The following is a 25,275-nucleotide window of genomic DNA, read 5'->3' on the forward strand; positions in this document are numbered from 1 at the left end:
AGCAATCCATATTTATGTGTGATTGTTATCTACATGTATATACTCCATCCCCCCTCCCACACACCAACTCTTATTGAAAATGCTTGCGAGCTAAATAATAGAGGAAAGAAAAAATAAGTTATTAGCAATAAGTGTGTTAATACAATGCAAATACAAATACAAATGAGACGACCAGCAACAGGGTCTAGGCCCATCTAGGCTGGTCCTAGTCAATTTATTAGTCCTCAATGAAGATCAATGGCCCTCTTAAAGCTATCCAGCCCCTCCCTACCACCCCTTCCGGTAAGCTGTTCCAAGTGCAAACAACCCTACTAAAGTAGTAGTTTTTCCTTAATTCCAGGTTAGCTTGGGATTTGAATAGCTTAAAACAATGACATCTCGTCCTGCTTTCGGTGCAAAAATTTAATCCATTAATATCATTCATTTTGATCAACTTAAGCAACTGAATCATGTCCCCTCTGATCCTCCTTTGCTCCAGGCTATACATTTTAAGCCTATTTAGTCTAGTGTCATAATCTAAATCTGAAAGTCCCTTTACCAGTCTAGTTACCCTTCTTTGAACCCTTTCCAATACACAAATATCTTTCCTCAGATAAGGCGACCAAAACTGCACAGCATACTCAAAATGGGGGTCTTACTAAACTCCTATATAAAGGCAGAGGAACCTTCTTAGATTTGTTTGAAATAGATCTGTTGATAAACCCAAGCATTCTGTTGACTTTGTTACTTACAATGCTGCACATAGTGTGTTCAAAACTGATGATACGGATAAAAGATGATGATCGAAAATTTGTGACTTCAATCTAAGAGATAAAAATACCGAAAAATATTTTATTAATTAACAACTTTAGGAACGCTTAAGTTCAATAACAAGGAAACAAAAAACAATTGCCAAATTAAAATAGGTTTATTAATCCAAAAGAGTAAAAAAATAAAACGAGCATCTTTTCAAATGAAGCTTTTTGATCTAAACAGTGTTTTCTTGTAAAATGTCTTTTGCATCAGTGGAGCTTATAATTTTTTTTGCAAAGAAGAGAAATCCTTGGTTTGAACTAAAAAGCAACCATCACAGGGGAAAATAAGAGTTCGCCACATTGCATCTTCAATGAAAATGTCGTAGTCTTAGTCTGTAAAGTCTTAGTTGTCTCAGTCAGTAGTCGTAGTCAGTTGCCTCAGTTAGTAGTAGTAGTCAGTTGTCTCAATCAGTTGTCGTAGTCAGTTGTCATAGTCAGTAAAATCAAGTCATGATCGAAGTTCTTCTTAGTGCAATGCCAGGAAATGTCCGCCTGTTGATTTGAGGCCTTCGCCTTTTCTCATATCCACACGTCCCAGACACTATCTGTTTCCCCCCCCCCTTTTTTTTTGTATTTGTGTATTGATCTACAAATTTTGAAAACGACTTTAATTAGCCATGCTTAGATGTAATACAATAACGTTTAAGAGCGAAAAAAAAAAATTCTGTTGACCACCCCATAGAAGGTTTTTGCTGGTCTTTTGGGACTTCGAGCTTTCCAGAGTAGTCTATAATAAGAAGAGCAGATAAAACCAGAGACGACAACGAAATAAAAAGATATTATTAAACGGGTTAAACCTAGGTTTAAAACTAGCTGGATTACTGCTCCATCACTTTTTGAGCTCTGAGAATCCATTCGCAAACTCTACACTCTAAAAACGACAATTTCAAAAATGACGAAAAAGTACTCAAATTTGAACATATCACAGTGTGAAAGTGGCTCCATCACGTTTTGAGTTGTCAGAATCCTCTCGCAAACCTTACACTCTAAAAATAACAATTTCAAAAATGACGAAAAAATACTCAAATTTGAACATATCGCAGTGTGAAAATGGCTCCATCACGTTTTGAGCTCTCAGAATCCAATCGCAAACTCTACACTCTAAAAACAACAATTTCAAAAATGACGAAAAAGTACTCAAATTTGAACAATTCTTTCCTTTTTCGACAATAAAGCTGTAAGTAAATTGTAATCTCCTTCTATGTAATTTTGACTCAACACATGAGAAGAGGGATAGCTCTTCGCCGGACTCAAACGGTAAAGAAATTCTAAACATCAAAACAATTTTAGACGCTCGCATATGGCCCATGTAATGTTTTCATCAAGTTTAATCAATCTTTCCGATACAACATGTCTGGGGAAATGAACGCTTACAAATTCTTTCATCAGCGTGCATTGTATTCATAAGTAGAGCTTTTTCAGGATGGCTTCATGGGCTAGCATTCTGAATGGAAGCGCTAAAACCGGCACTTCGCAATAACAGACTAAATTATTTAAATGTAAAATATGTCAGGAAGTATGCAAATACTTTCATGCTAAGAGTATCGAATGTGCGAGAGACAAATGAATCAAAAAGGAGCAGAATTTGCTTGAAACCGCTTGAAGATAAAACTTCATCAGAAACAGGCGTGTTAAAACTCCGCCATTACAAGATTTTTTTCGCGAACCCCCTGGTGGGAACCGCTGGATCATCTACTGATACTTTATTTTCAACTAGTGATATCCGCACGGCTTTGCCCGTAATAGAAAATTAAAAGATCTTTTGGTTCGCCTGTATATTTACAAATAATGTATGGTTAATTTTCTCGCCAATTGGCTTGTACCCATGTTACGGTTCCACGTTATGATAATTTCGTAATTTACTCGTCCATCTTATGATATTTTTGTTCTTAAAATTGGATTAGAAAAGGAACCACATCAAATTTTCGAAAAATCGCTTCGAAGTGCACACCCCCATGCTACAAACTAACTTTGTGCCAAATTTCATGAAAATCGGCCAAACGGTCTAGGCGCTATGCGCGTCACAGAGATCCTGACAGACGGAGGGACATTCAGCTTTATTATTAGTAAAATAAAATTTAAAAAAAAGAGTAAAGATTATAATAATAAAGATAAAGATATGTAACTGTTCTACAATTGCTGACAATTCAGAAAACTACTTTATCCATTAAAGTCATTGGTCTTAAAACAAAAAGGTGGAGTTTTTTCTGTGAAATCAAACCACTTTTTTTTCTCATGTAATTCAGAGCTGTTTCAAAAAATTTCTGGTATCCCTCAGTCAGACATTGTATTTTTCTACCGTCTACATGTTTTAAAGTTTTAGTAACGAACGATTCATCAAACTTATCTTCAAATCTGCTCTCCAGCTGTTTTACCAAATGTGTCATCTATACTAATATTATGAAGAGAGAGGGCGGATTTTTGTGTGTTTATATGTTCGAGGTAATCTCCGGAACCACTGCATCTATTTGAAAAATTCTTTCACTGTATGAAAGGTAGCTTCTCATTGAGTAACATAGGCTATAATTCGAAAAAATCCGATAAATAGTTCTTTTTTTATCCCAATTTAGGTCCAAATTTCACGTAAATTGCCTATTAAAGGGGTGAAAAATTACTTTCACATATTAATGTTATATATCGTTGAAAAGGGTAGAATTTTCCGCGTTTTAAACAATTTGTTTCAATGCTCTAACTTAATTACGGCGGGAGTAATTTGCGTTTTTAGCTCGAACTTTTTTGGGCTTAGCTGAAATTTAGGCACTACTTTCTTCATTAAATCTATCAATAAAAAGTGAAGGAATTGTTCCTCAGTTTTCTTTTTGACAGCATTGGAAAAAGCGACATTTTTTTACTCCAGATCTCTCTCGACCTTTGGTCGAAAAAATTAGCTTCTATCTTCAAAGGAAAAAATGTTACAAGCGTTTTTAAATCAATTTCGAAATATGTCATTTTGATTCAGGTTGTCAACCATTTTATTTTCGCGATTCCATGGTTACGCTTTTTGAATCCATTGCTTATTTCTTTATTTTGCGTCTGATTTCATAAACTTATTTTATTTCATGTTTCCATGGTTACGCTTTTAAAATCCATCCTTTTCGCATTTTAATTTCTTAAAAGTATTTTAATATCTGTCGTCATTGTTTGGAAGGGTAATTTTGCATGGTGTTTTTTTTCTTCTTTTATTTAAGCCTGATTGTTGAATATATGTTACTTGACACAATTTTTATTCTCAAGGTAGACCGGGCAAAGACGGGCAACGCAGCTCTTAATATATAAAGATTTGAAAGCTACTGTTAATGTGATTTTATACCTTTTTGTTTGTTTGGCAAAATATTTATTATTGCCAAAGAAAAAACATCCGTTTCACTCGCAAAAGGGCTGGGTTCTGGTAGCGTGGTCGCTTGGCGCGTTAGGCGCTGAGCAGTTCAGTCTAGGATTATTGTTTTAAGGCAATCGTTAATGTAATTCATTGTTTTGGCGATTTGTTTTGAAAGAAAAGAAACTTTTGATTTGTTTTTATCCGAGTGAAATGTACGACATTTTCTTTTTTTTTTTTCTGACGACGATTTTTGAATGTTCCACGGGATGCTTTTTTTTTTTTTTTTTTTTGCGTTGGACGGATCGATTATGATAGCGTGGTTGCTGGGAAAGTTTTCCGATAAATAATAGAGTTGCGAAATTATTTTTACATATAAAAGATATTATTTGATGTTTTTTTTATTTGGCGAAATATTTTAAATTGCAGTAAAAACCGCCTCACTCGCTAAATAGAGTTTTAAAGCAACTGTAAATCTAATTTAATGATTTGACGAAAAGTTTTAAATTCCAAAGAAACTTAAATAGTTTTTTTTTTTTGTTTTTTTTTTTTTTTTGAAAAGGTGTGTACGCATTTTATACAAAGAAAAATGATCATTTCACGTTAGAGGGGGAGGGAGCGTCAATTTTTTTTTATTCAACGGACTTCCATTAAATTTTTAGCACGGGCATCGCTGTGCGGGTACTGCTAGTAGTGTATAAAGTTATAGTTGAACAGGCAGGAACACAACACTATAAGATTGTAAGCTATAAGATACGAATCTGTTACTTAATTAAAAATGAATGGTGATTTTCAAAACTAAATAACCTGAAAATACCAAAGGTTTGAGATAGTACAGAGCGAAAAAAGCGTCCGGGCTCGGTTAGAAGTAAGAAAGAGTAGTAACACACAGTAAGAACGTGCCCCGATGAAAATGCTTAAACGAGCTCCGTCGGCAAGTTTTGATTTATATTTAACGTGCAACAAAATTTAATAACTTTTCTGTCCATATAAATACAATTCTCAAAAAAAAAAAAAAAAAAAAAAGTTTAAAAAAACTAAAAAAACACGCTTTCGTAGCAAAATGAACTAAAAAGTCAAAAATAATCTTTGGATGATAGTAGTTGACCAATCACTTAATTTTAATGTAATACAAAAAAGCGTGGGGTGCTGTCTAGTTAAATTTTTGCTTGGACAACAAATGGAAGAAATTCAAGACAACTGATAAGAAGCCCCCCACGCTTTTTTGTATTACATTAAAATTAAGTGATTGATCAACTACTATCATCCAAAGATTATTTTTCACTTTTTAGTTCATTTTGCTACGAAAGCGTGTTTTTTTTAGTTTTTTCAACTATTATTTTATTTTTCTCTTTTTTAGTCTTATGTTGGAGAATTATCAGGCGACGAAATCTACATATATAAAAATGGAGTTTGGTAAATTTGTTCCCTAAGATCTCAGAAACTACCCGGCAGATTTGGCTGAAACTTTCACCGTTTGTTCTTTTTGGTACTGGGGAGGTTTGTAGACCAGTTCGAAAAAAATCCGATTGATAGTTCCTTTTTTATTCTAATTTGTCCAAACTTTCGCATAAATGCCCCAATATGACGGTGAAAAAATACGTGCACATATTAAAATTATGTGTCCATCGAAAGCGCTTATTTTTCTGCTCAAGATGGCATCTGTTAGAAAGTTCTAAGTTGTATGAAAAACGAGTTATGAGCTTTTTTTGTTCCATGTTCGAAGGCTTTCCTCAACCCAATTCATTATTTAGTGTATCATCTCAACTCCCAGTTAATAGTTTGAATTGTTGAATGTTTTTGTGTTTCGTCTGACTGTCTGAGGCTTTTCTCAAGTCAAATCTTTAAGTAACGTTTTTTTCCCCAAGATTGGCTAATAATAAATAGATTTGGTTGATTATTTTCCATTTAAACGGAATTTTAGTGTAATTAATGGGTTTTTTATTTTATTATTTGTGCTGATTGGATTTTTTAATCATTATCCAATCTAACAGCAGAAACCTCGCCAAAATTAATACAGAAAGATTCCAGTAGCGGATGCATTTGGCACTTTTTTCAACTGTCGCGGTTTTTGAAGTCAGACTGCGTCAAATTGTTTTTCAGCTTTCACCATGTAAACAAAATATCGCCAATCAAAGAATCTTTAAAAAAAACTTTTTTTATTGTGTTAAAAAATACAGCAACTAAATTAGGCAAATCCATAAACAGCACAAAAACTTCCATTAATTTTCCTTGTTATTTATAAAACGAGTGCGAGGTAATATCTTAAAGTTAGGACAAGGGCACCCCGATGAGAAGCTACTGTGAGTCATCCATGCATGTTTGCGGAAATCATATTTATATTACTTCGAAAATTTGAGATGCATTTGAATAAAAGTTTTGTTCAACAATGGTCTGATCAGCAATGAATTTCCAATTGAAGGCTCACCTAAATTTTGGCATGAAATTAGTTAAAAACAATTATATTTCATGTTCTAATTACCTTGGAACATTGGAAAAAATTTTGTCTGATGCAGAAAAATTAAGGTTTTTGTAGATGTTTTTAAATAATTTTTGCGAGCATTTTTTAATGTATTTTTTTAATTTTTCCTTTTTTACATTGTTGGATTTATGCCAAAACATTGATTAAAATTGGAGGAAACTAACAATTAAAAGAGTTAAGTAATTAATTTGATTACAGAATATTGCATTGTCATCGGGTCTGAGGTCGCGTGCCAAACTTCAAAAGAATCCGATCGCAGGAAGTGGGCGAAATTTGAGCAGCAAGATTCCGTTACAAGATACATACAGATGAAGCTAATAAAAGCGAGTTAAAAAGGATAAAATTCTGCTATTTTTTTATATATTTATTTGTTTTTCACAAAGTATTATTTATTCACAATAGCTTCAAAACATGCAACACAAATTTTACTCGGCTTGGTAGAAAACATTTTTCTATCCGCATGCTAAACCGAAGCTTGACTGATGCTCAAAAAACTTATGAAAATATTTTCTAGGGAGTAGTATCAATCCGGTATGACTGTTGGCTCTCCATTTATAACTCGTTTTGAAAAAAGGGCACTGCGTAAACGTACCCAATGCGTAAACGTGCCCGGTCTACACTGACCGCTTTGTTTCAAAATTAGCGTTGGTATTGTCGGTTGAAATTGATGAAACTGATTGTAAATCCAAGTCTGACTCAATCAATACTTTAGTAAGGGTTAAACAGTTTACACTCTAGAATCAGCTGTCTCGGAACTTTCTGCTCTTTGATTTTCTTATTGCTCTTTATTCAACATTTTTTGTTTTTTCTTTTTAATTTTTTCTCTTTAAAGTAATGTCTCATTTTGTACAATATTGTTATTAAACAAAATACGGGACTTTAGCTGTCCCGTATGGAAGTTCCCCGGGACTCGGGACAATTTTTCAAAACACGGGACTGTCCCCTGAAATCCCGGACGTCTGGCAACCCTGCCAACAGGTGTCCCTTCTCTCCCCTTGTGTGTGTGTGTGCATGGGCGTCGCGGCCGGGGGGGTCCAAGGGGTCCGGACCCCCCCAATATTTGAGGACCGGACCCTCTCAATATTTGAAAATCGGACCCCCTCGATAATTGTCAAGATGAAATTCATTATTTTGGGGAAATTATTTTTGCTTTCAAGACTTTAAACAGTTGCGTAATATATAATTTACCATGTTTAATTCATATCAAATAAAACGAAATGAACATCGAAAAAAAATGAACTAAAAAAAACAAAATATGTGATGTGTATAGTGAACGGAAAGTCGGAAATTGAACTTCATTGACAAATTATTGCTCTGCTCTACGCACACTAGCTTTAGTGAAGGATGCTAGAAAGGGAATACCTTCTCCCGAGTGCAATGTCAACCATCCATAGTCGAGTCTCCAGCGTATATGCACCCCCCCCCCCCTTTTTTTACGACTCTCGTGCTAATAAGTCAACAGACGTCAGACGGGGATCTAAGCTTCTGCCCCTTTCTTTCTTATCTCGTTTCTCGGCGCTTCCAGGTTTCTGTTTCAAGTTTTGCAGTGTTTGTTTCGCCGATTCGGTTCAATTTATAGCGACCCCGATGTTTCCCAAACAAAATGAGACACCAGACTTCTTTGGCGGTTTTTTGCAGCTGGCAACAACACCCTGGCCAAAGGATGCACAAAAATTTAGAAGACCACTTAGCTGGTCAAAGGTTAAGTTTGGGGTAGAAAGGGAAAGGAGACGTGTCATTGTTTGACATTATTCAACACGTGGCTTCAAAGTACCTTACCGAAGCGCGGTTTCTCAAATGTGTTTGCGGCATCTCAAATTTGACCAAAAAAGCGTTACGTTACAGAAAAAAAAAAGGAGGAATCTAAAAATTAACGTGCAATTTCAAAAGCAAATCGTAAGCCAGCATAACGATGGATACTGTGATGTCACTTCCGATAGATCAACGAAAAAAGAAGCGCAAGATGACCAGAAAAAAAAAAGAAATAAAAGGACGTTCCGACAAAAATAAAGATAATTTCATGTGGTCTTTTGGTCTCCTTGAGAGTAGGTGACCTGAAGAGCGCTCCTATTTTGGTAAAAATGCTTTTTTTTACATATTCGATTACGAATATGGAGAGATGGCTTGAAATGGGAAAATGTAGCAAACCTTCTACATCAAATGAACCTTAGCAATTTTTAACAACTGAATCATCATCAACATCCACGGTACCATCTTCAAAAAATCAAAAGATCGTGATAGGTAAGTACCATTCTGTTGAGTGTAATACATGCAGGGGCTCCCCGATTTTATACTATTCAGGTGGGGTTACTTCTCGATTTTCCGAATGAAATTCCTAATTACCCACATCACTACATCAAATGAGAATATCTTTTTAATGCAATATTTCGCAAAAAACTACTCGAAATTTGAAGATTCGTCAGAAATTTTTTTCTAGGAAAGGAAAGTTTATGAAAGTTCACAGTGACCTCTTATCGAGTAGCCCCTGAATGCCTGCTAATCAGGTATGCTTTACAGTCAATATTTTGACATTATGAGTCCTATGGGAGCTAATGCGTTCAACTTTCTCTTTTTTTTTTAAATGTTTCAACTTTTATAAATTTTAATGGAATAAATAATACTCCTTTTAGTTATTAAAGCTTAACAGAAAATTATCCATTAATAATCCTGCTTTACTGAACAAATTTTATTGAAATAACCATTTTAAAACTTATTGTCACGTGTCGGAAAAAGGCAGTTCATTTCTTTATCTCTTCCTCATCGTCCGCTGATCAGAATTCAATTATTCACCAAATGCTGTTTGTTCTCTCTGTAGGCCAGTACTTTTCAATCTGTGAGGTGTGCCTCTCACGGCAGGCTTGTCACTTAAAGTGGATAAGGAGGGGACCTTTCCCTGCTGACTTTGAGAAATTAGAAATTAATGAAATAACATGGGCATGGTTTTTGTTGTTTTTTGGTTTCATATGCATTGAGTGTATGGAGGATTCAACAAAAAAGCAAAATTCTGGTGCATTTGTTACAAAAATCCTGAAAAAATTAAGAAAATACTTTAAAAGGTAGCATTATTAAAATATGATATTATGAGAGCTTAATTATTTGTCTTATTTTATTTCTGTAGTTGTGTTTTTCGTAGGTTCGTGAATGTCATAACGGTGAATTATATACTTTAATTTTTTAATTAAAAAACATCAAATTAAACTCCTTCGAATTCAACTTGTGCCAAGAACTTAGAGCTGCAGGGTTTAACACTATGTAATAAAAAAATTTAATTATACAGTTGTCGCGGCTTATATGAGTCACATTTTGTTCTGAACAGCTTTGATTCCATAAAGCGGCTGATTCAATAGAGCTGGATTTCGTTTTTGCTGATTTCATTCATTAAGAACGGTTGATTCAATTGTCTACTGTTTCAAAATGTTGAAAATTTGGTGCGGCTACTCTTGGTGTGCCGCCCGTCGTCGTGTAAAGTTGAAAGAAGCTTCAGTTCGCTGAGAAAGTTGAAATGGTATCTAAGGTCGACTATGACACAAAAGCGGTTGAATCATGTTGCTTTATGCAACATTCACAAAAACATCTTGGACGAAATTGATCACAAAAAAAAAAAAAAAATACCACGGATATTCGTATCCCATGTGCAGTCTAGAAAAAATGTATTTGTTGGTATTTAATTTTTTTTTCTTATTGTGTAATTATGTGAATCAAGATGTACCCGTTTAAAATATTGTATTAAATGTAAACCCATTATATATATATATATATATATATATATATATATATATATATATATATATATATATATATATATATATATATATATATATATATATATATATATATATATATATATATATATATATATATATATATATATATATATATATACAGGAGTTTTTCTTAATGCAACTTGAAAATGATAGTCAGAATGGTCCCCCCCAATAAATTTCAGCTGACGACGCCAATGTGTGTGTGTGTGTGTGTGAATGTGTGTACGCACGCGTGTGTTTGTAGACATATATGTGTACAGTGTGGATCTAGAACTCGAACAAAGAGAGGGGGGGGCTAACCTAGGTCTAAGAGGGGAGTCACTATTTTAGAGGGTCTTGAACAGTGAGGTATGAAGGCGCACGCTCTGTAAAAATGGTTAAAATGGAAAAAAAATCTAATGGGAGGGAGCGCGCTTTTAAATCTTGAGGGGGGGGCACTCAAACATGAGCTCTGATCCAAAATGGCTGATAGGGGCCTAATTAGATCAACCGACGGGTAGCGACCGGCCGCGGTATGCGAACGCAACATTCATAACTGTTACCGCGGTATCGAAGTGTAACTGTAACTTTGAACTCTTGCTCAGAATGTAAATAAAAAGTGCGGGAAATAGAATATTAAATCACGCATGATCCACAATGTCAAAACCCAACGAATCGCTATTGTTTTGCTCAAAACTCTACCGGTAAGAAGGGAATTTTCTTTATGATGACCTTTTAAGTTGTTGAAATCATTCGATATTTATCTACAGAAATTGCTGAAGTGAATTGGGGAGCAGCGTATTGAGAAGTTAATTAAGCAAAATGAGGCATTGATGAAAATGTTGAAAAGTCGAAGTAAAAATGAAGTTTTGAACTTTCTAAGAAAAAGCGCAAATATTTAATTTGAAAAATGAACGAGTTTGTTCATTGAAATTTACAGCTTTTTAAACGTTTGAACATTTCAGATGAGAAACTAGGGATTTCATTTCATGTTTATCACTGAAATAGTTTACATTGTTGAGGAGTCTTATCGCTCCAACCAAATCGGTCGATAAATGTTTCGATGATTTGCGAACTATTTTAGGAAACTATTTGAATTGTAAGCTATTTATAAATCCTGTACGACACGCATTTGGTACTTTTCTGTTAAAGGTACGCCACTTGGTGCATTTTTTATTTTTAACCATTGTAATTTATTTATAGCTGTTGAAAATTCCCTCTTTTGCAACATGCAGCAATTTTAATTTCTAAATTCTAGGGGCACAACAATTTTAATTTTAAAATTCTTTAATTTCTATGTCTTCATGGAACATATCCTACAATTGTAGATATATAGTACAACCTGTCTACAATGATTGTACTGATAGAACCTAGACAAAATATTGTATAGACAGATTGTCAGGGGTGCTCCCCTAAATATTGCAAAGACCTCCCCCCACAAAGCAAGAGCCCCCCAAAAAGGGGAAAATACCCCTCAAAACACCCCCCCCCCCCCCCAAAAAAAAAAATTTCAATGACGCAGTCTGCACCATAACTCCCCTTAGGTGGGCACCCCTGCAGGTTGTCGCTGCACAGAGTTTTTGATATTTTCAGACCTACATGCCGTGTACATATAATATAGTTTTAGACAAATAAAATTTAAACTAATTAAAAATTTATTAATTTATAATCTAATATTTTAATAATTCTAGCTTTTATAACTAATTGTGTATAAAATTAAAAAATGTATTTGTATACTACACACAGAATATTTTCGTTGCTATTAGCATTAGAAGCATGTTTATGCAATGAAAATTAAATCAACATCGCCACTAGTGGCACCTTTCAGTCACTTTCCTTTGGTGTCCACTTAACTTTTTCCTTCTACTATTTTTCTTTTTCCAAAGAGAGTGCCTACCTATGGTGGACAAAAATTTCCTATTTCTCACCTGTATTGAGGTTGGATACCAGCACAGCTCAGCTTTTCTCCCAATCGTCCTGAAATCATTTCTTATCTGTGTGCTTCCAACATTTCTCATCTCATATTCGTGATTTAGTTTTTAATAAATAAAAAGCGGTGATATTTAAATACCTTAGTTCTTTGCGTTTTGAAAAAAGTATAAATTATCGTTATAGACAGGTGCACCTGTGTTATGATTATTGCTATACGCAATTTGAAAAGGAATTGGGTAAATGAGAATTTTGTCCAGACCAAAGTTGTATTGTTATAGACAGGTTGATTGTTATAAACAGAATTGTTATACACAGGTTTCACTGTATCTCCAATCACTTAGAGCTATTTTCAGTAAGTTACCGCCCTATAGCCAGAGCTAAGGCAGAAATACACCGCCAGGTCAGTCATTCCAGCCAAGGACTGCAGTTTCATGCTTATTAGCATTGAACCATGCTTCGGTCACTCGTCTGGTCTGTGATAATTCTACAGGGGTGCTTACAGGAGAGGACTATGGTGCAAGTTGCGCCATCAAATTTTTTGGAGGGGGTTTTAAAATTTATTTAAATTTTTCTTAATTTTTTTTAAATAAAATTATCTTTTTTACTGATTAGACTTTTGTTTAATTATATTCTGTTTATATTTTATTTCATTTATTTATTTAGAAGTGTTTGTGTGTGTGTGTGTGTGTGTCATTGACGTAGCACACAACTTTTCTGATAAAATAATAATTAAAATAATAACTAAAAATTAATTAAGTATATGAAATAAATAAATAATATTTAAAAGTAAGTAGATAAATAAAAATATTTACAAAAAAAAGAAATTAAAAATATTTGAAAACTAAATGAAGCACGAAACTAGTGCTCGGCTGGAATGATTGAGCTGGCGCTGTATTTCATATACTTTAAGCTATTTTTCGACTGTCGCCAATGTAGAAAGTAAACAAGTCAACTAACTTTTAATGGAAATGTACCTACATTTTAAAGCAAAAGCGGCAGGAGAACAAATCTAGTTTGTGTTACTCGGCAGAACTATGCTCATTCACTGTTCCTTGTTCGTGTCCAGATGATAGGGCTGCCACTGGTGACTAAAAGAGCAACTATTGACTTGAAATAGAGGGGACTGTTTTAGCCAAAATGACTATTTAACAATGAATTATAAAAAAAAATACCAACTGTTTTAGAGAAAAGGAGGTTAAATTACGTGAAAAAAAAACTTTTTTTTGAAAATGTTGCTTATACCCTTTTCTCCCTCCTAAGGAAAAAAGGGGGGGGGGGGGCCTCTTTTATTTTTTCAAAATGAGCACTTTAAAAAGTAGAAAAATGAAATATAATAAACATATTTTCATGGTCAATAATGAGTCGATGTTCATATTTTTGAACAAAAAGTTTCATTTTTACGATTGCAATTTGTTTTGTACAATCGTGTTTTTTCTAAAAAGTTACCCGTGAAACTATTTCTATTGGCTGTTATTTGCATTCTGAATGAACAACAGTAAAATTTTGCTTTTTAATATCTTCAATCCTTATATTCATTCTTTGAAAATGAGCACTGATTTTCATGCAATTGGAAATATCAAAATTGCTGCTTCTTTTTTATGAAATCTCTCTTTTCCTGTTATTTCTAATGCTGTACCTTAGAGCCAGACTGATGTAAGTCACATAATCGCTATTTTACAGGAAGGAAGGAAAACAATTGTCTAACACGTATGCAAAAGGATGGGGCATTAGTCAACAAGAAAAAAACGTGGCAAATACCGCATGACAGGAGAGTAGTTTTCACTGATTTTTGAGACGGAATCAAAAATCCGGAAAGGTTGCGGTCCCTAAAATTCCAGATTTGGGGTTCAAATTTCTTCAAAAAAAGTAGTCTTGGTAGTCGCACTTTCTGAATTTCGGGTCTTGTTGGACTTCCTAATGTTGTATATCACGTTTTAAAGCTTAATTCAAAAAATCTCTTTTACCTTCAAATGCTGTGTTTAAAGTTACTCGTGCTAAGTCTCCTGAATGCAGCCCACAAGTCTATCAGCTTTCAACTATCGCAGCTATGCAAAAAGTCTTTCTGTAACTATATTTTTAAAATTATTATTACATTTGAAGAAATTTAGTTGTTATTTTATAAAATTGTATCATTTTATAATTTGTTTTAGCCACCCGACTCCCACTGCTCAAAATCATACTAATTTTGTTGACGAAGACATTCCAGAAAAAATATCTCCTGGTAAAGAAGTTCCTAAAATATCTGCACCAATTGAACCAACCAAACCAATACTAAACAAGGTATTTTCTTTAACAATTGCTTTTAGCATTTTGTATAATGAAGTTTTATAATTTTATTCCTGCTTTGTTTCATGACAACCAAAACTATATTGAAGAACTGCTTTTCTTAATGCAGTTAAACTTGGTTAATACGAAATGTCAAAAATCCACAAATTTGTTCCTATTATCCGTTATTTGTAACAACTGTGATTGAGTGATATTGTGAAAAAAATAAATTCTTACTTATATTTTAAAAATTTTAATACTAATAGACACATTGTAATCTAACACACATTGTAATCACGGTTGGCAAAACCCCTGTTTTTTTTTTTTAAAAAGCCCATGGACCCAGGGTTTTTGGGTTTTTTAAATACCCCCCCCCCTCCCCCCCCAAAAAAAACAAGTAAAGCTGAGTTTTTAAAAAAGAAATATGTTATTTTTTGTCTTTTTTAGGGAAAATGTGGGGCACTTGTAGCATATTGTAGCGTAGGTACCCAGTAGCAGAATCTTTCTAGCCAGTCTGCGACACTATTTTGGGCAATTGAAAATAATCTGCAGCATTATTATTAATTTTATTTTTAAGTTTTCATAAAATACAGAAGTCCCTTGTAAAGGTTAAGACTCGGAAATTTTCCAACAGGCCAGCGGCCACTGACCCGAAAAGCTTAGTGTCGGCTATTGTCGCCGAGTTTTAAAGCATAGGGGGGGGGGGGGGGGGGGGCAGTTTTCCCTACTTTCATAAAAATAAATAGAACTCTGCGTGCTATGAGAAACAATTATTCAATACATATTTATTTAAATAAAGTAAATTTAAGTTTAAATAGGTTTTTGATTTTTTTTTTTTTTTAAATGAATAAACAAATAAATTAGTAAATGAGAAGGCAGGAAACTGCATTTTAGATCAATGTTTCAGTTTATAGCAAACTTCCAAATCAATGAGGATCTAATACAATTGTGCAGATAACTTACATTTTTCATGAAAATCATTAAAAAAAAAAACATGATTTATTGTACATTTTATGTTGTCTTCAATAGTTTGTTTTGAGGTAAACATCCAATTCTGTTTTTGGAAACTTAGGTAAGTAATAATCTCGTCTATTTCCATCATGCGAATGACGAAACATGGCGTCTACGCGAAAAATTCATGATTATAAATAGATTTTTGAATTTGTTGCATAAAAGTAATAATAAATTCAAAATCCTTAAAAAACTACAACTTAGATGAAATAGTCAGTTTTTAGCACATTAGCATCTAAAGCAATGAAGATAATATTCTAAAGATAAAATTTTGTATTTTTAAAGACAATAATTAAGAATTATCCGAAAAAATGGCACATTTTGCATAATTTTCAACAGTTTGCATTGCAATAAACATCCTCTATTCTGTTATGAAAAGTAGGCACTTAAAGAGCCTTGCACACCAACACCTTCAGAAAGACTAAACATGGCGACTACGCCAAAATTTAAGATATAAATTTCTGAATTTGTAGCAAAACAAATTTTAAAATAAAAATCCTTATGAGACTACACAAGTTGAAAAGTTATTAGCACTTTTGCGTCCAAAGCAATGAGGATAAGGTGAAGTTTAAATATAAAATTTTTCATTTCTCAAGAAAATGTTTTAAAAAAGAAAAATAAAAACGATTTGCTGCACTTTTCAAGTTATTTTCATTAGTTTTGCAGTTATAAATAAAACATCCAATTCTGCTCCCGTTTTGAAAACTTTGGCACTTAAACATCTATCTACTTCGATCTTGTGAATAACCAATTATGGCGACTATGTTTCTAGCTGAAATGCTGTTAAGCATCCATTGCCCTTCCGGTCAAAAAACGATCTTTGAAGAGTTGTATTTATTTATTTTTTTATTTTTTTTTATTTTTTTTTCTTTGTTTCTTTTTGTTCTTCGGTAAAATTATCTGCAGGCTGCTGAAAAATCTGCGACGCACGTCTCGCAGTTTCTGCTACCGGGCATAGGTATATGTACAAAGCACAAAATTGTCTTGGGGGGGGGGGGGTAAAAAAAGTTGGAAATTTCAGCGTTTTCTGAAGAAAAGTATAAAAGACGATGAAACTCAAGAATGGTGAAGTTTCAGATTTTTTAGTTTCCATGATTACCAACAGTTAAGGCAAAGTTACTTCTCAAATGATAAAATCTTTTGTTTGTTTGTTCGTTTTTAATTACTACATTTTTTTTTTTTTTTTTTTTGCATTTTACTTTTTTGTATTTCATTTTGTTATGCAAAACTACTGTAGAACCTCAAGTAGTTTAAATCCCTTTTTACTGAATTCTAGCTTAATCAAGACATTTCTTTCAATATTATGTTGCCTGTTTTTCTATTTCTGTGTACAGAGTAAGAAATATTAAACTTTTTTTCGTAAGATAATGAAAATACTGTACATCCTATTTTGTTTTCTGCCCGACCGTTTGTGAAACCTCTTAATTTCTAAAAAATATACCTTGTTTATTCGAGATTTGTGACGTGTTGGTTTGCAGAAAATAATTCACATGAAAGCCTTTTAACTAGAATAGTTTCCTCTACAATCTACAAATATTGAGAAAATCAGACGTGACAGGACTTAGTCAAGATCATTTGAGTTATTTATTGACCAGTTAAAGAAAAAATTTCAATATATTTATTTAAAATCTTAGAAGTATTTTTAATGCCATTAAGAAATACTATTAAAGTTCAAAATTCATTTTTTATGTCCATTGTCTGTGGTGAAGAACAAATAAAAAAGAAGTTTCATTGTGAAAGTATTTAAATTAATTAATTTTTTTAAAAACTTCTCAGAAAATTTTAAAAACCCCAAAAGTGGGCTAAAAATAGGTTTTTAGAAAAAAAAAAAAAAAAAAACCATTGGGTTCAATTGGGTCAACCCTGATTGTAAGCCAACTGTTAGTAAATTAAAAAAAAAAAAAAGCTTATTTTTTATAAATGAATGTTTTTGGAAAAAATTGAAAAATGACGATGATAAATTGACAATCACGGAATAGGTTATAATTCATAATGGAAGATGAACGGATTTAACTCTAAGTAAATCGAAATTTCACAGGTAAAGAAATGAACTGGCTTTATTTTCTATGCAAAATATTTAATATTTTCTTCTCCCACTCACATACACACACACACACACACACACACACATGTTCTCTTCTATTACCTAACAAAATGATGAATAATTTCTAAAAAAGAAAATTACAGTATTCAGCCATGAACATTTAAGTAAAGAAATCAAAAATTTTTTGTTTGTCTTAGCCGAGACTTTCAATTTAATGTACGCATTATACATGTATTTTTAATGTATTTTTGATGTAATTAGATGGCAAACCAAACTTAATGATCAAAATATTTGTTTTAGCCTTGATTTCGTATTAAATGTGATTGTATTAAGAGAGTTGAACTGTACTTAAATACCTGCCAATTCTACAGGTTTTTCCAGGAACTTTCTGAATTTTGACCATTTTTCATGATTTTTGTTAAAAATATCGGGGTTTTCATAAATTAAAAAAAAAAAAAAAAACCTTTATTTTGGATTTTCAGAAAAATAGAATCCTTTTGCAAAGATAGTCCCTCATTCTATCTACGATCCAATCCTTTGTTTTCCCCTAAATGAGATTTAATTTCATATTTAATTTAACTTTTATTTTTCTATTTCATTTTTCGATTAATTGTTCTATGTGTATGCAACCAAAAAACTTGCATTTGATTGTTCTTTGAGCAATAGTAAAAATTCCCTAAACAACAACAAATGATGCAGTGTGAAACAAAAGGGATGTATAAGTGGACATTTTAAAATTTTGTGTAAAACGCATTAAAAGTTGCAGGGCTCGGTAGGCTTTCATTGAAACTTTTTTTCATAAATCATGGGTGAGCAGCACCTACCACGAATAGGATACTATCTCTTGCCCCAAGACAGAGAAGAGGTTCCCCTACCATGTGCACAGGTTATCTCCAACTTTTTAATTTTCCCACTTACATCCCTTTGCTTCTCACTGCCTCAAATGATGTAAAATGTTACACACAGTGCATCACAATCATCTATTGGATTGTTTTCTTTAAATGTTGGCAGATATGTACTTTGGTATTATTTATATCCAGGGTTCGAAAATATCATGGTTTTTTCGAAAATATTGAAAATATCCGATATTTTGATATACATCGGATATTTTGATGAATATCCGATATTTTCAATTAGCACAAACTAAAGTCTTCAAAACTGTAAATGCATCCTCAAATCACCCATTATTTTCTTATATTATAATTGCAATAAATATAATTAAATAAATATAATTTAAAAATTGCATAATATTGTTTCTTTCATTATTTATATTTAATATTTAATTTCACATTTCTATCAATTTTAGTGGAGTTAATTTAGCATTATCTGTTTTACTCGAATTTTTTCCATTGGCTACTTTACATTATATGATTCAGACATAAATAATATTCATTAGTCGGTGCACAGTCACAAGACATTTTCTTTTTTTTTTTGAGCAATGTTTAAAATTAAATTAGGTTCTTTTATTTTAATTAAAGTTGTTACATTACTAATAATTTAATGAATATAAAATACATGAAAAGAGGATTTGGTACTTTTTATATTGAAAATACCATAGTTGAAAAAAAAAAAGTATTGAAAATATCAAAATTTCATGACCTTTTCAAAATACATATCTGATATATATATCGTGATATACATCATGATATATATCGACTTATATATAGCGGCAAACTCTGTTTATATCATGTTGATAACTTTTTCGACATTGTTTAAAAATGTCTTAGTATTATTTATTTACAATATTATAGTTCTACATTGTTCAGACTGCATTGTCATTTCAACTTTTTATGAAGCTTTTCAATGCATTTTGTTTTAAAAATTTCAACTCCTTCACTATATTTTTATTGTAAATATTTTTGTGCTTTATTTAAAGTATTCACTATCATTAATTCCATTCTTCATCAAAATGTCAATCACTTTTTTTTAGTACTTGGAACCTCAAGTTCCAGACAAGTCTTGCTCATTTGATTTTCCCAGTAGGAGTGCTAATGAATATTTGGATTGTTATGGAATTCCTGCAAAGTCTTTTCCACCAACCAATGCAAGTTCTGAAACAGAAGTAAAATTTTGCTTTATTTTCATGATAATAATGAAATTGATCTTTCTTTAATGCTAATCCTCATATAAATGACAGCCGATGATCGAGTAACCCACGTCCTTCAATAATGAAACTCGCCCCATGGCATGATAATTTGATAATATGTTTTGGTAATGTTTCAACATGCAGGGAAAGGCTTTATTGTGACAAGGCTGAACTCGATCTGGTAACTTAACTGTTTTACTGGTAAGTCTGTGTCATTTCAGGGGAATGAAGAACGAAAAAACGGTCAACAGTGAACACTACCTACTGGAGTTTAGGGTTAATCCACTGGAGTTAGGGTTACAATTTCAACCATCAAAATATCACCAAACAGGCAATGGCTTTGTTCAAATGTAGAAGCAATTTTCACCCATCATACCTTGATGGGCGATTTTCTAGTACTAATAAGTCTATAAACTTTTTTCTTAATGTAATTGAAAGCTTTATTAAAGAAGTCTCTATACCTTTTCCTCAATGTAGATGATAGCTTTACTGAAGAAACCAAAACATTATTCATATTCATGTCCAAATGCAGCATTTTGCTCATACTCAGCTTTGTACTATAAAAAAAAACAAAAAGTTCTACGTTTCATGAAAATGTCTTAGAACTCTGCCATTTTAATTGATTGCCCAGGTCTATTTTCGTGATTTACTTGTTGTAGTTATTTTTATGCGGCTGTACGAAAGCTTACAAGACAAGCCCTCCCGTGTTCCAAGCTCTCAAATTTAACTGGTAGAGGCTTTTTACATATACGTTGTTTTTGCCATTACATTTATAATTCTTTGGTGGTATTGTACTGTTTAAGTTTTTAAAACGCATGTTGGTAAAATTTTTATAGTGGAATATTAAAAATGTACAATTACTTGGATTTGCATATGGGTGCAGACTGGGTCGTGGCCTCTAAAAGGCGCAAAAAAAAAGTTAAAAAAAGGAACAAAAAAAAAAAGTGGCAAAAATATGAATAAAACTATAAATAAATAAAGATTACACAGGTTTACAAGTTTAAAGGAAAGAAACAAAAGCGAAGTGAAGTTGCACAAGTTTGTGAGCGCAAAAAAAAGTGGCACCAAAAAAATAAATATATAAAATAATAATTTTAAAAAAAAAGGTGTTCAGGTTTGAGGACGCTTAGGCGGGAAGCGCATCGGCCCACGGGCCAATCTGCTCCTGTCTGCATAAGATTCCAAACGGAAAAAAGATTTCAGACAGTTTGCAATAATGGACACATGCACTTCTGGAGGGGAAAAAGTTTCATCTTAAAAATATGTATAACATTCATAAATGCAAAAGGCAATGTTATTTTCTCGACATCAAAAAAGTAGGATCTATTACGCATATTCAAACAGGCAATGTCTTTCATAAACATGCTGCCAATAATGTTCATAATACCATGTTGAGCAGGTTGTGGCAGGAACTGAAATGGTCACATTAATATATGGGTAATGACTGAAAATTGTAACACTTGTTAGATGTGTTAACAAAACTTGGATTTTGTCTGTTGTCTTTGTCTGTAGTCTTGTCTGTAGTCATAGTAAAATGTTCTATTTTACTGCATAACTCTGCTTTTTTTTTCTTTTGAATTTTTACAGGGCTTCGAAGTTTGATATTTTTTAAAAAATATTTTAATCCTTATGCAGATTCAATTTCATTTTTCACGCTTCTGCACATGACATCACAAGTGATGAAACGCCATTCACTGATGCCATTAATGCAGAGTGCAATATTTAATTTGCATCTTTACTCACATGTACTGGCAATGATGATTGATAGCAAGCATAGAGGGCAATATTGAATTCTCTTTGGAATTATCATAACGTGGAAACGCGGTAGACAGCAAGCGTAAACATTCAATGCGCCAGTGGACTATGCACCAAAGTACCACCTTGTGACCTCATAAAGACCACGCCTTGTTTGAAAAATAGACATTTTAAAAGAATTAATTAAAAGTTAAACATTTTGAAAATGAAAGATTTTCCTTGCTCCATGTTATTTTTTTTTTTTTTTTTGCTCATTCTATCAACTTCAGTGACTAAAAGTAGTACTTTTGACTGATGGAAACAACCCCATTATGAATAATCCTGTATTTAACTTAATAGCATGTTATAGAAATCATCATTTTTTTTTTCTATCTTTAGGCCCTTAACTATCAGTGTATTTTTTATTATTTTTAGTTGCCTTTGTCAAGGCCTGCACCTGGAATGAAACTTAGTGGAGACAAAGATTTTAGTCCTTCTACAGCTGCTGATAGAATGAAGTCAACGTAAGTATGCTAATATTAGCAGATCGTTTAGCCTCATTTTCACTACTACTTTTTATTAACAGCACAAAGTTGCTTTGTTTAATTGCAGTGTGGTTGTGACACTATTTCTTATTGACACTCATATTTACCTGAATCCTATCAGCCTTGATTGTGAAGTTTTTAATTGTGTAAGATTTGCATAAGATCCTAAAGGACCATTTCACAGAAAACAGTCATTTTGTCCTGCATGTGACGCCTTGTATATTTCATTAAAAATAATACTTTAAAATACAGTAAAACCTCTCTTAACGGACACCCCTCAGGTGCGGACACCCCTCTTATACGGACATTTTTTAATTCCCCGATTCCAATGCAAATAACTTTATTAAATCCCTGTCCTGCGGACACCCCTCTATTGTGGACAAAAAAATGTGTCCCGTTAGTGTCCGCATTAGAGGGGTTTTACTGTATTAATGAACAAATTCTTTTCTGCTTAACAAATTACAAATTTATGTGTGATTTCTTAAGCAAAAAATTTCTTCATTACCCTTTAAAATTATTACTTTTTAATGAAATATATGATTCGTCACGTGCGGAACAAAGAGTTGACTTTTCTGTGGAATGGCCCTAAAGACTTCTAGTTCTAAATTTTAATACATGTTCTATAATCTCTTCAAAATGCTAAAAGGTGAATTCTCTTTTTGCAATTTTTTCCCTGATGTCGACACCAGTGTTGAGGCGAAACAGCTCCAATAATAAGTATCCAAACCATCAGACACATGTATACAATCACAGGAGAAAAACGAGACTCTCTTAATTAATTAGCTATTAAACCTCCTATGGAAGAAAAAAGATGTTGATCGCTATTCCAGCGTAGAATCTTCTTTGGAATTGGTTAGCTGAAATTGGGATTGGAGGCTATATACAGTAGTACCTCCTGTAAGGGACACCTCCAAATAAGGGACATTTTTTCTGGTCTCAGTCCCTTTGAATTGGGACCGCCATGTATTTGCCTCTGAATAAGGAAGAGTATCTAAGGGACAGTTACAGAGAAAACCTGCAACAATTAATGTATACATACTTGCCAACTCTACTGTTTTTAACGGGAGACTCCCGTTTTTTGCTTCTATCTCCCGATTTCCTGTTTTGTCAGTCAATCATTAAAAATATCACTTTCTTCTCATTAGATGGCGCCCTTTTTTAGTCTACCAATGGCAAGGAATAAGAAAATTTATAACTCATTTATAAAAAATTAATTTTTTAGAAGCTTTCCACATTGCATGTTTAACAAAGCACGTGCGTTGCCGAAAATTGCAGCAGATTTCAATCCTTTTGCATCCTGAAATTATTTCAATTATTTTTAACGTTTGAAGTTATTTTAACATGTGTGCTACACTATACCTACTTATTTTATATTGTATTTTCATTATACATTGATTTCCTTTTTTTTTTTCGGATTTCAGTAATTAAATTTTTGTAGCTACTTTTCTGGTAGAGACTGCAGAATGTACAAAACTTTAAGCAAATTCACTCCTTATTATGTAGTTTTTCCTTTGCAGTATATTTTTCTTGCTGCTACCAATTTGCTTACATCTGCAAAAAATCCCCATTTCACTTTAAATTTAGTATTTATATTATTTAAAAGCATAATTTAATAACTCTGTAGCGAGAATATGTCGATGGTGAATCACCTATATACCTCTAGTAAAATCTCCTGTTTTTTTTCTCTTCGAAGGTTGACAAGTATGATGTATAAATGCATCATACAAAGTATTGAATTTACTGGAATTTAAGAATCTCGAATTCAATTGATGAAAGTTTGACATTAACGTGCACAAATATGACTGTTGTAAAATTCTTGCTAAAATTTGCATACAGTTTTCTCCACTTAGTATTTTTTTTCAAGTAGACTAAAATCCAAAGGATAATCAACGGCCCATGAATAACTTCGTGTAAAAAACTTGAAATGTGGACACTGATTGAAATTTATATCATATTAAATTTTAAATTCCATGAAATCGAACAAGTTCATTTACATTCATGTTCAGTCATGGAATTACTTCAAAATAATTCCCATATGTTACAAAATTATAGCATTACCAAATCTATATATATATAAAAATGAATGTTTGTCTGTATATCATCCATGAACTCAAAAACTACCCGGCAGATTTGGCTGAAACTTTTACCGTTTGTTATTTTTGGTACTGGGAATGTTTATAGACCAGTTCGAAACAAATCCGATCGATAGTTCCTTTTTTATTCCAATTTAAGTCACAATCCATTGGATAAATACGAATAAAATTATCGGCTGCAGAAATTAATTCGCGTGAAAGATCTCATTGATAAGAAGTTAGCTGTTGCCATTTTTCTTGAGTTTGAACAAATAAATTCTTTCTTTATTGTTTTATGGCTTTTCATGTAACGGGGGGATTTAAAACTTTTTCTATTTGATATTTTTAGCGATTGATTGATCTTGCAAACTGCGTGACTACAAAATTTGAGTACAGTCACGGCTTCACTTGATACCTGAACCGATTATCATGAAAATTGTTATATATATATGTATTTTTCCACGGAGAAGGTGCATAATATGCTCATTGAAGCCACTCGCCACCAGGTGGCACTGCAGTGTAGCAACTTCTGCCTCGTTCAACCGATTGTCATGAAAATCAGTATAATGATGTATTTTTTTGTTGGCGTAGCAACTCGCGTCGGGGACAGCTAGTTTTTTAATAAATTTTAATTATTATAAGAATAGCATTTGAAATTATTTTACGTTTGAATTTCATTCAGTTTCTAAATCATTTTTAGCATTTTATCTTAAATGCTGTGTTTAGTAGGAAATTTTGCTGAGTTAATTTTCTACATGCACCATTTCATATACCTCCAAATAAGGGACACCTCTATTTAAGGGACAAAATTTTCGGTCCCCTTAGTGTTCCTTATTGAGAGGTTCTACTGTGCAAAGTAAAATAAATTTGATGTTTGAATATAAACCCCTATTTTTAACACATAACTACATTTTTAAGGGCAAAAGAAGTCTGAGTGCCAACTTTGATTGCATTCTGACTAGTAGAACGAAAGATACTAACAAAAAACATTTTCAAAAAACGCTAAGACCATGGGCACATATAAAATGCTTCTATGAAGGATAAACCTTACCAAACAACAAAAAAGAATCCATCGAAAATTTAAGATATTTTTAAAGGAAATTACTAAAGATACTTGTTCTAATATGTTATTTTTTCCCCCTTGAAATTGCAGCAAAGTGAGTTTTAAAATCATTATTTTATTTTATGCTTGTTCAGTAATTGTAACTTTTCTGTATGGCTATCCCACGCCCTTACACAAAGTGGTCAAAA

General features: G+C 32.7%; 1 protein-coding gene across 1 annotated transcript in view; it reads left to right on the top strand.

Annotated features, from left to right (window-relative positions):
* LOC129226313 (ubiquitin carboxyl-terminal hydrolase 34-like) overlaps positions 1-25,275 on the top strand; it is a 90,596-nt gene that overhangs the window by 9,704 nt on the left and 55,617 nt on the right. The window contains exon 2 of the mRNA XM_054860916.1: positions 21,843-21,931. Within this exon, the coding sequence (XP_054716891.1) occupies positions 21,843-21,931 (89 nt within the window). The remainder of the gene's footprint in view (positions 1-21,842; positions 21,932-25,275) is intronic.

Source organism: Uloborus diversus, chromosome 7, assembly GCF_026930045.1.
Source record: "Uloborus diversus isolate 005 chromosome 7, Udiv.v.3.1, whole genome shotgun sequence".
Taxonomy (NCBI): domain Eukaryota; kingdom Metazoa; phylum Arthropoda; class Arachnida; order Araneae; family Uloboridae; genus Uloborus; species Uloborus diversus.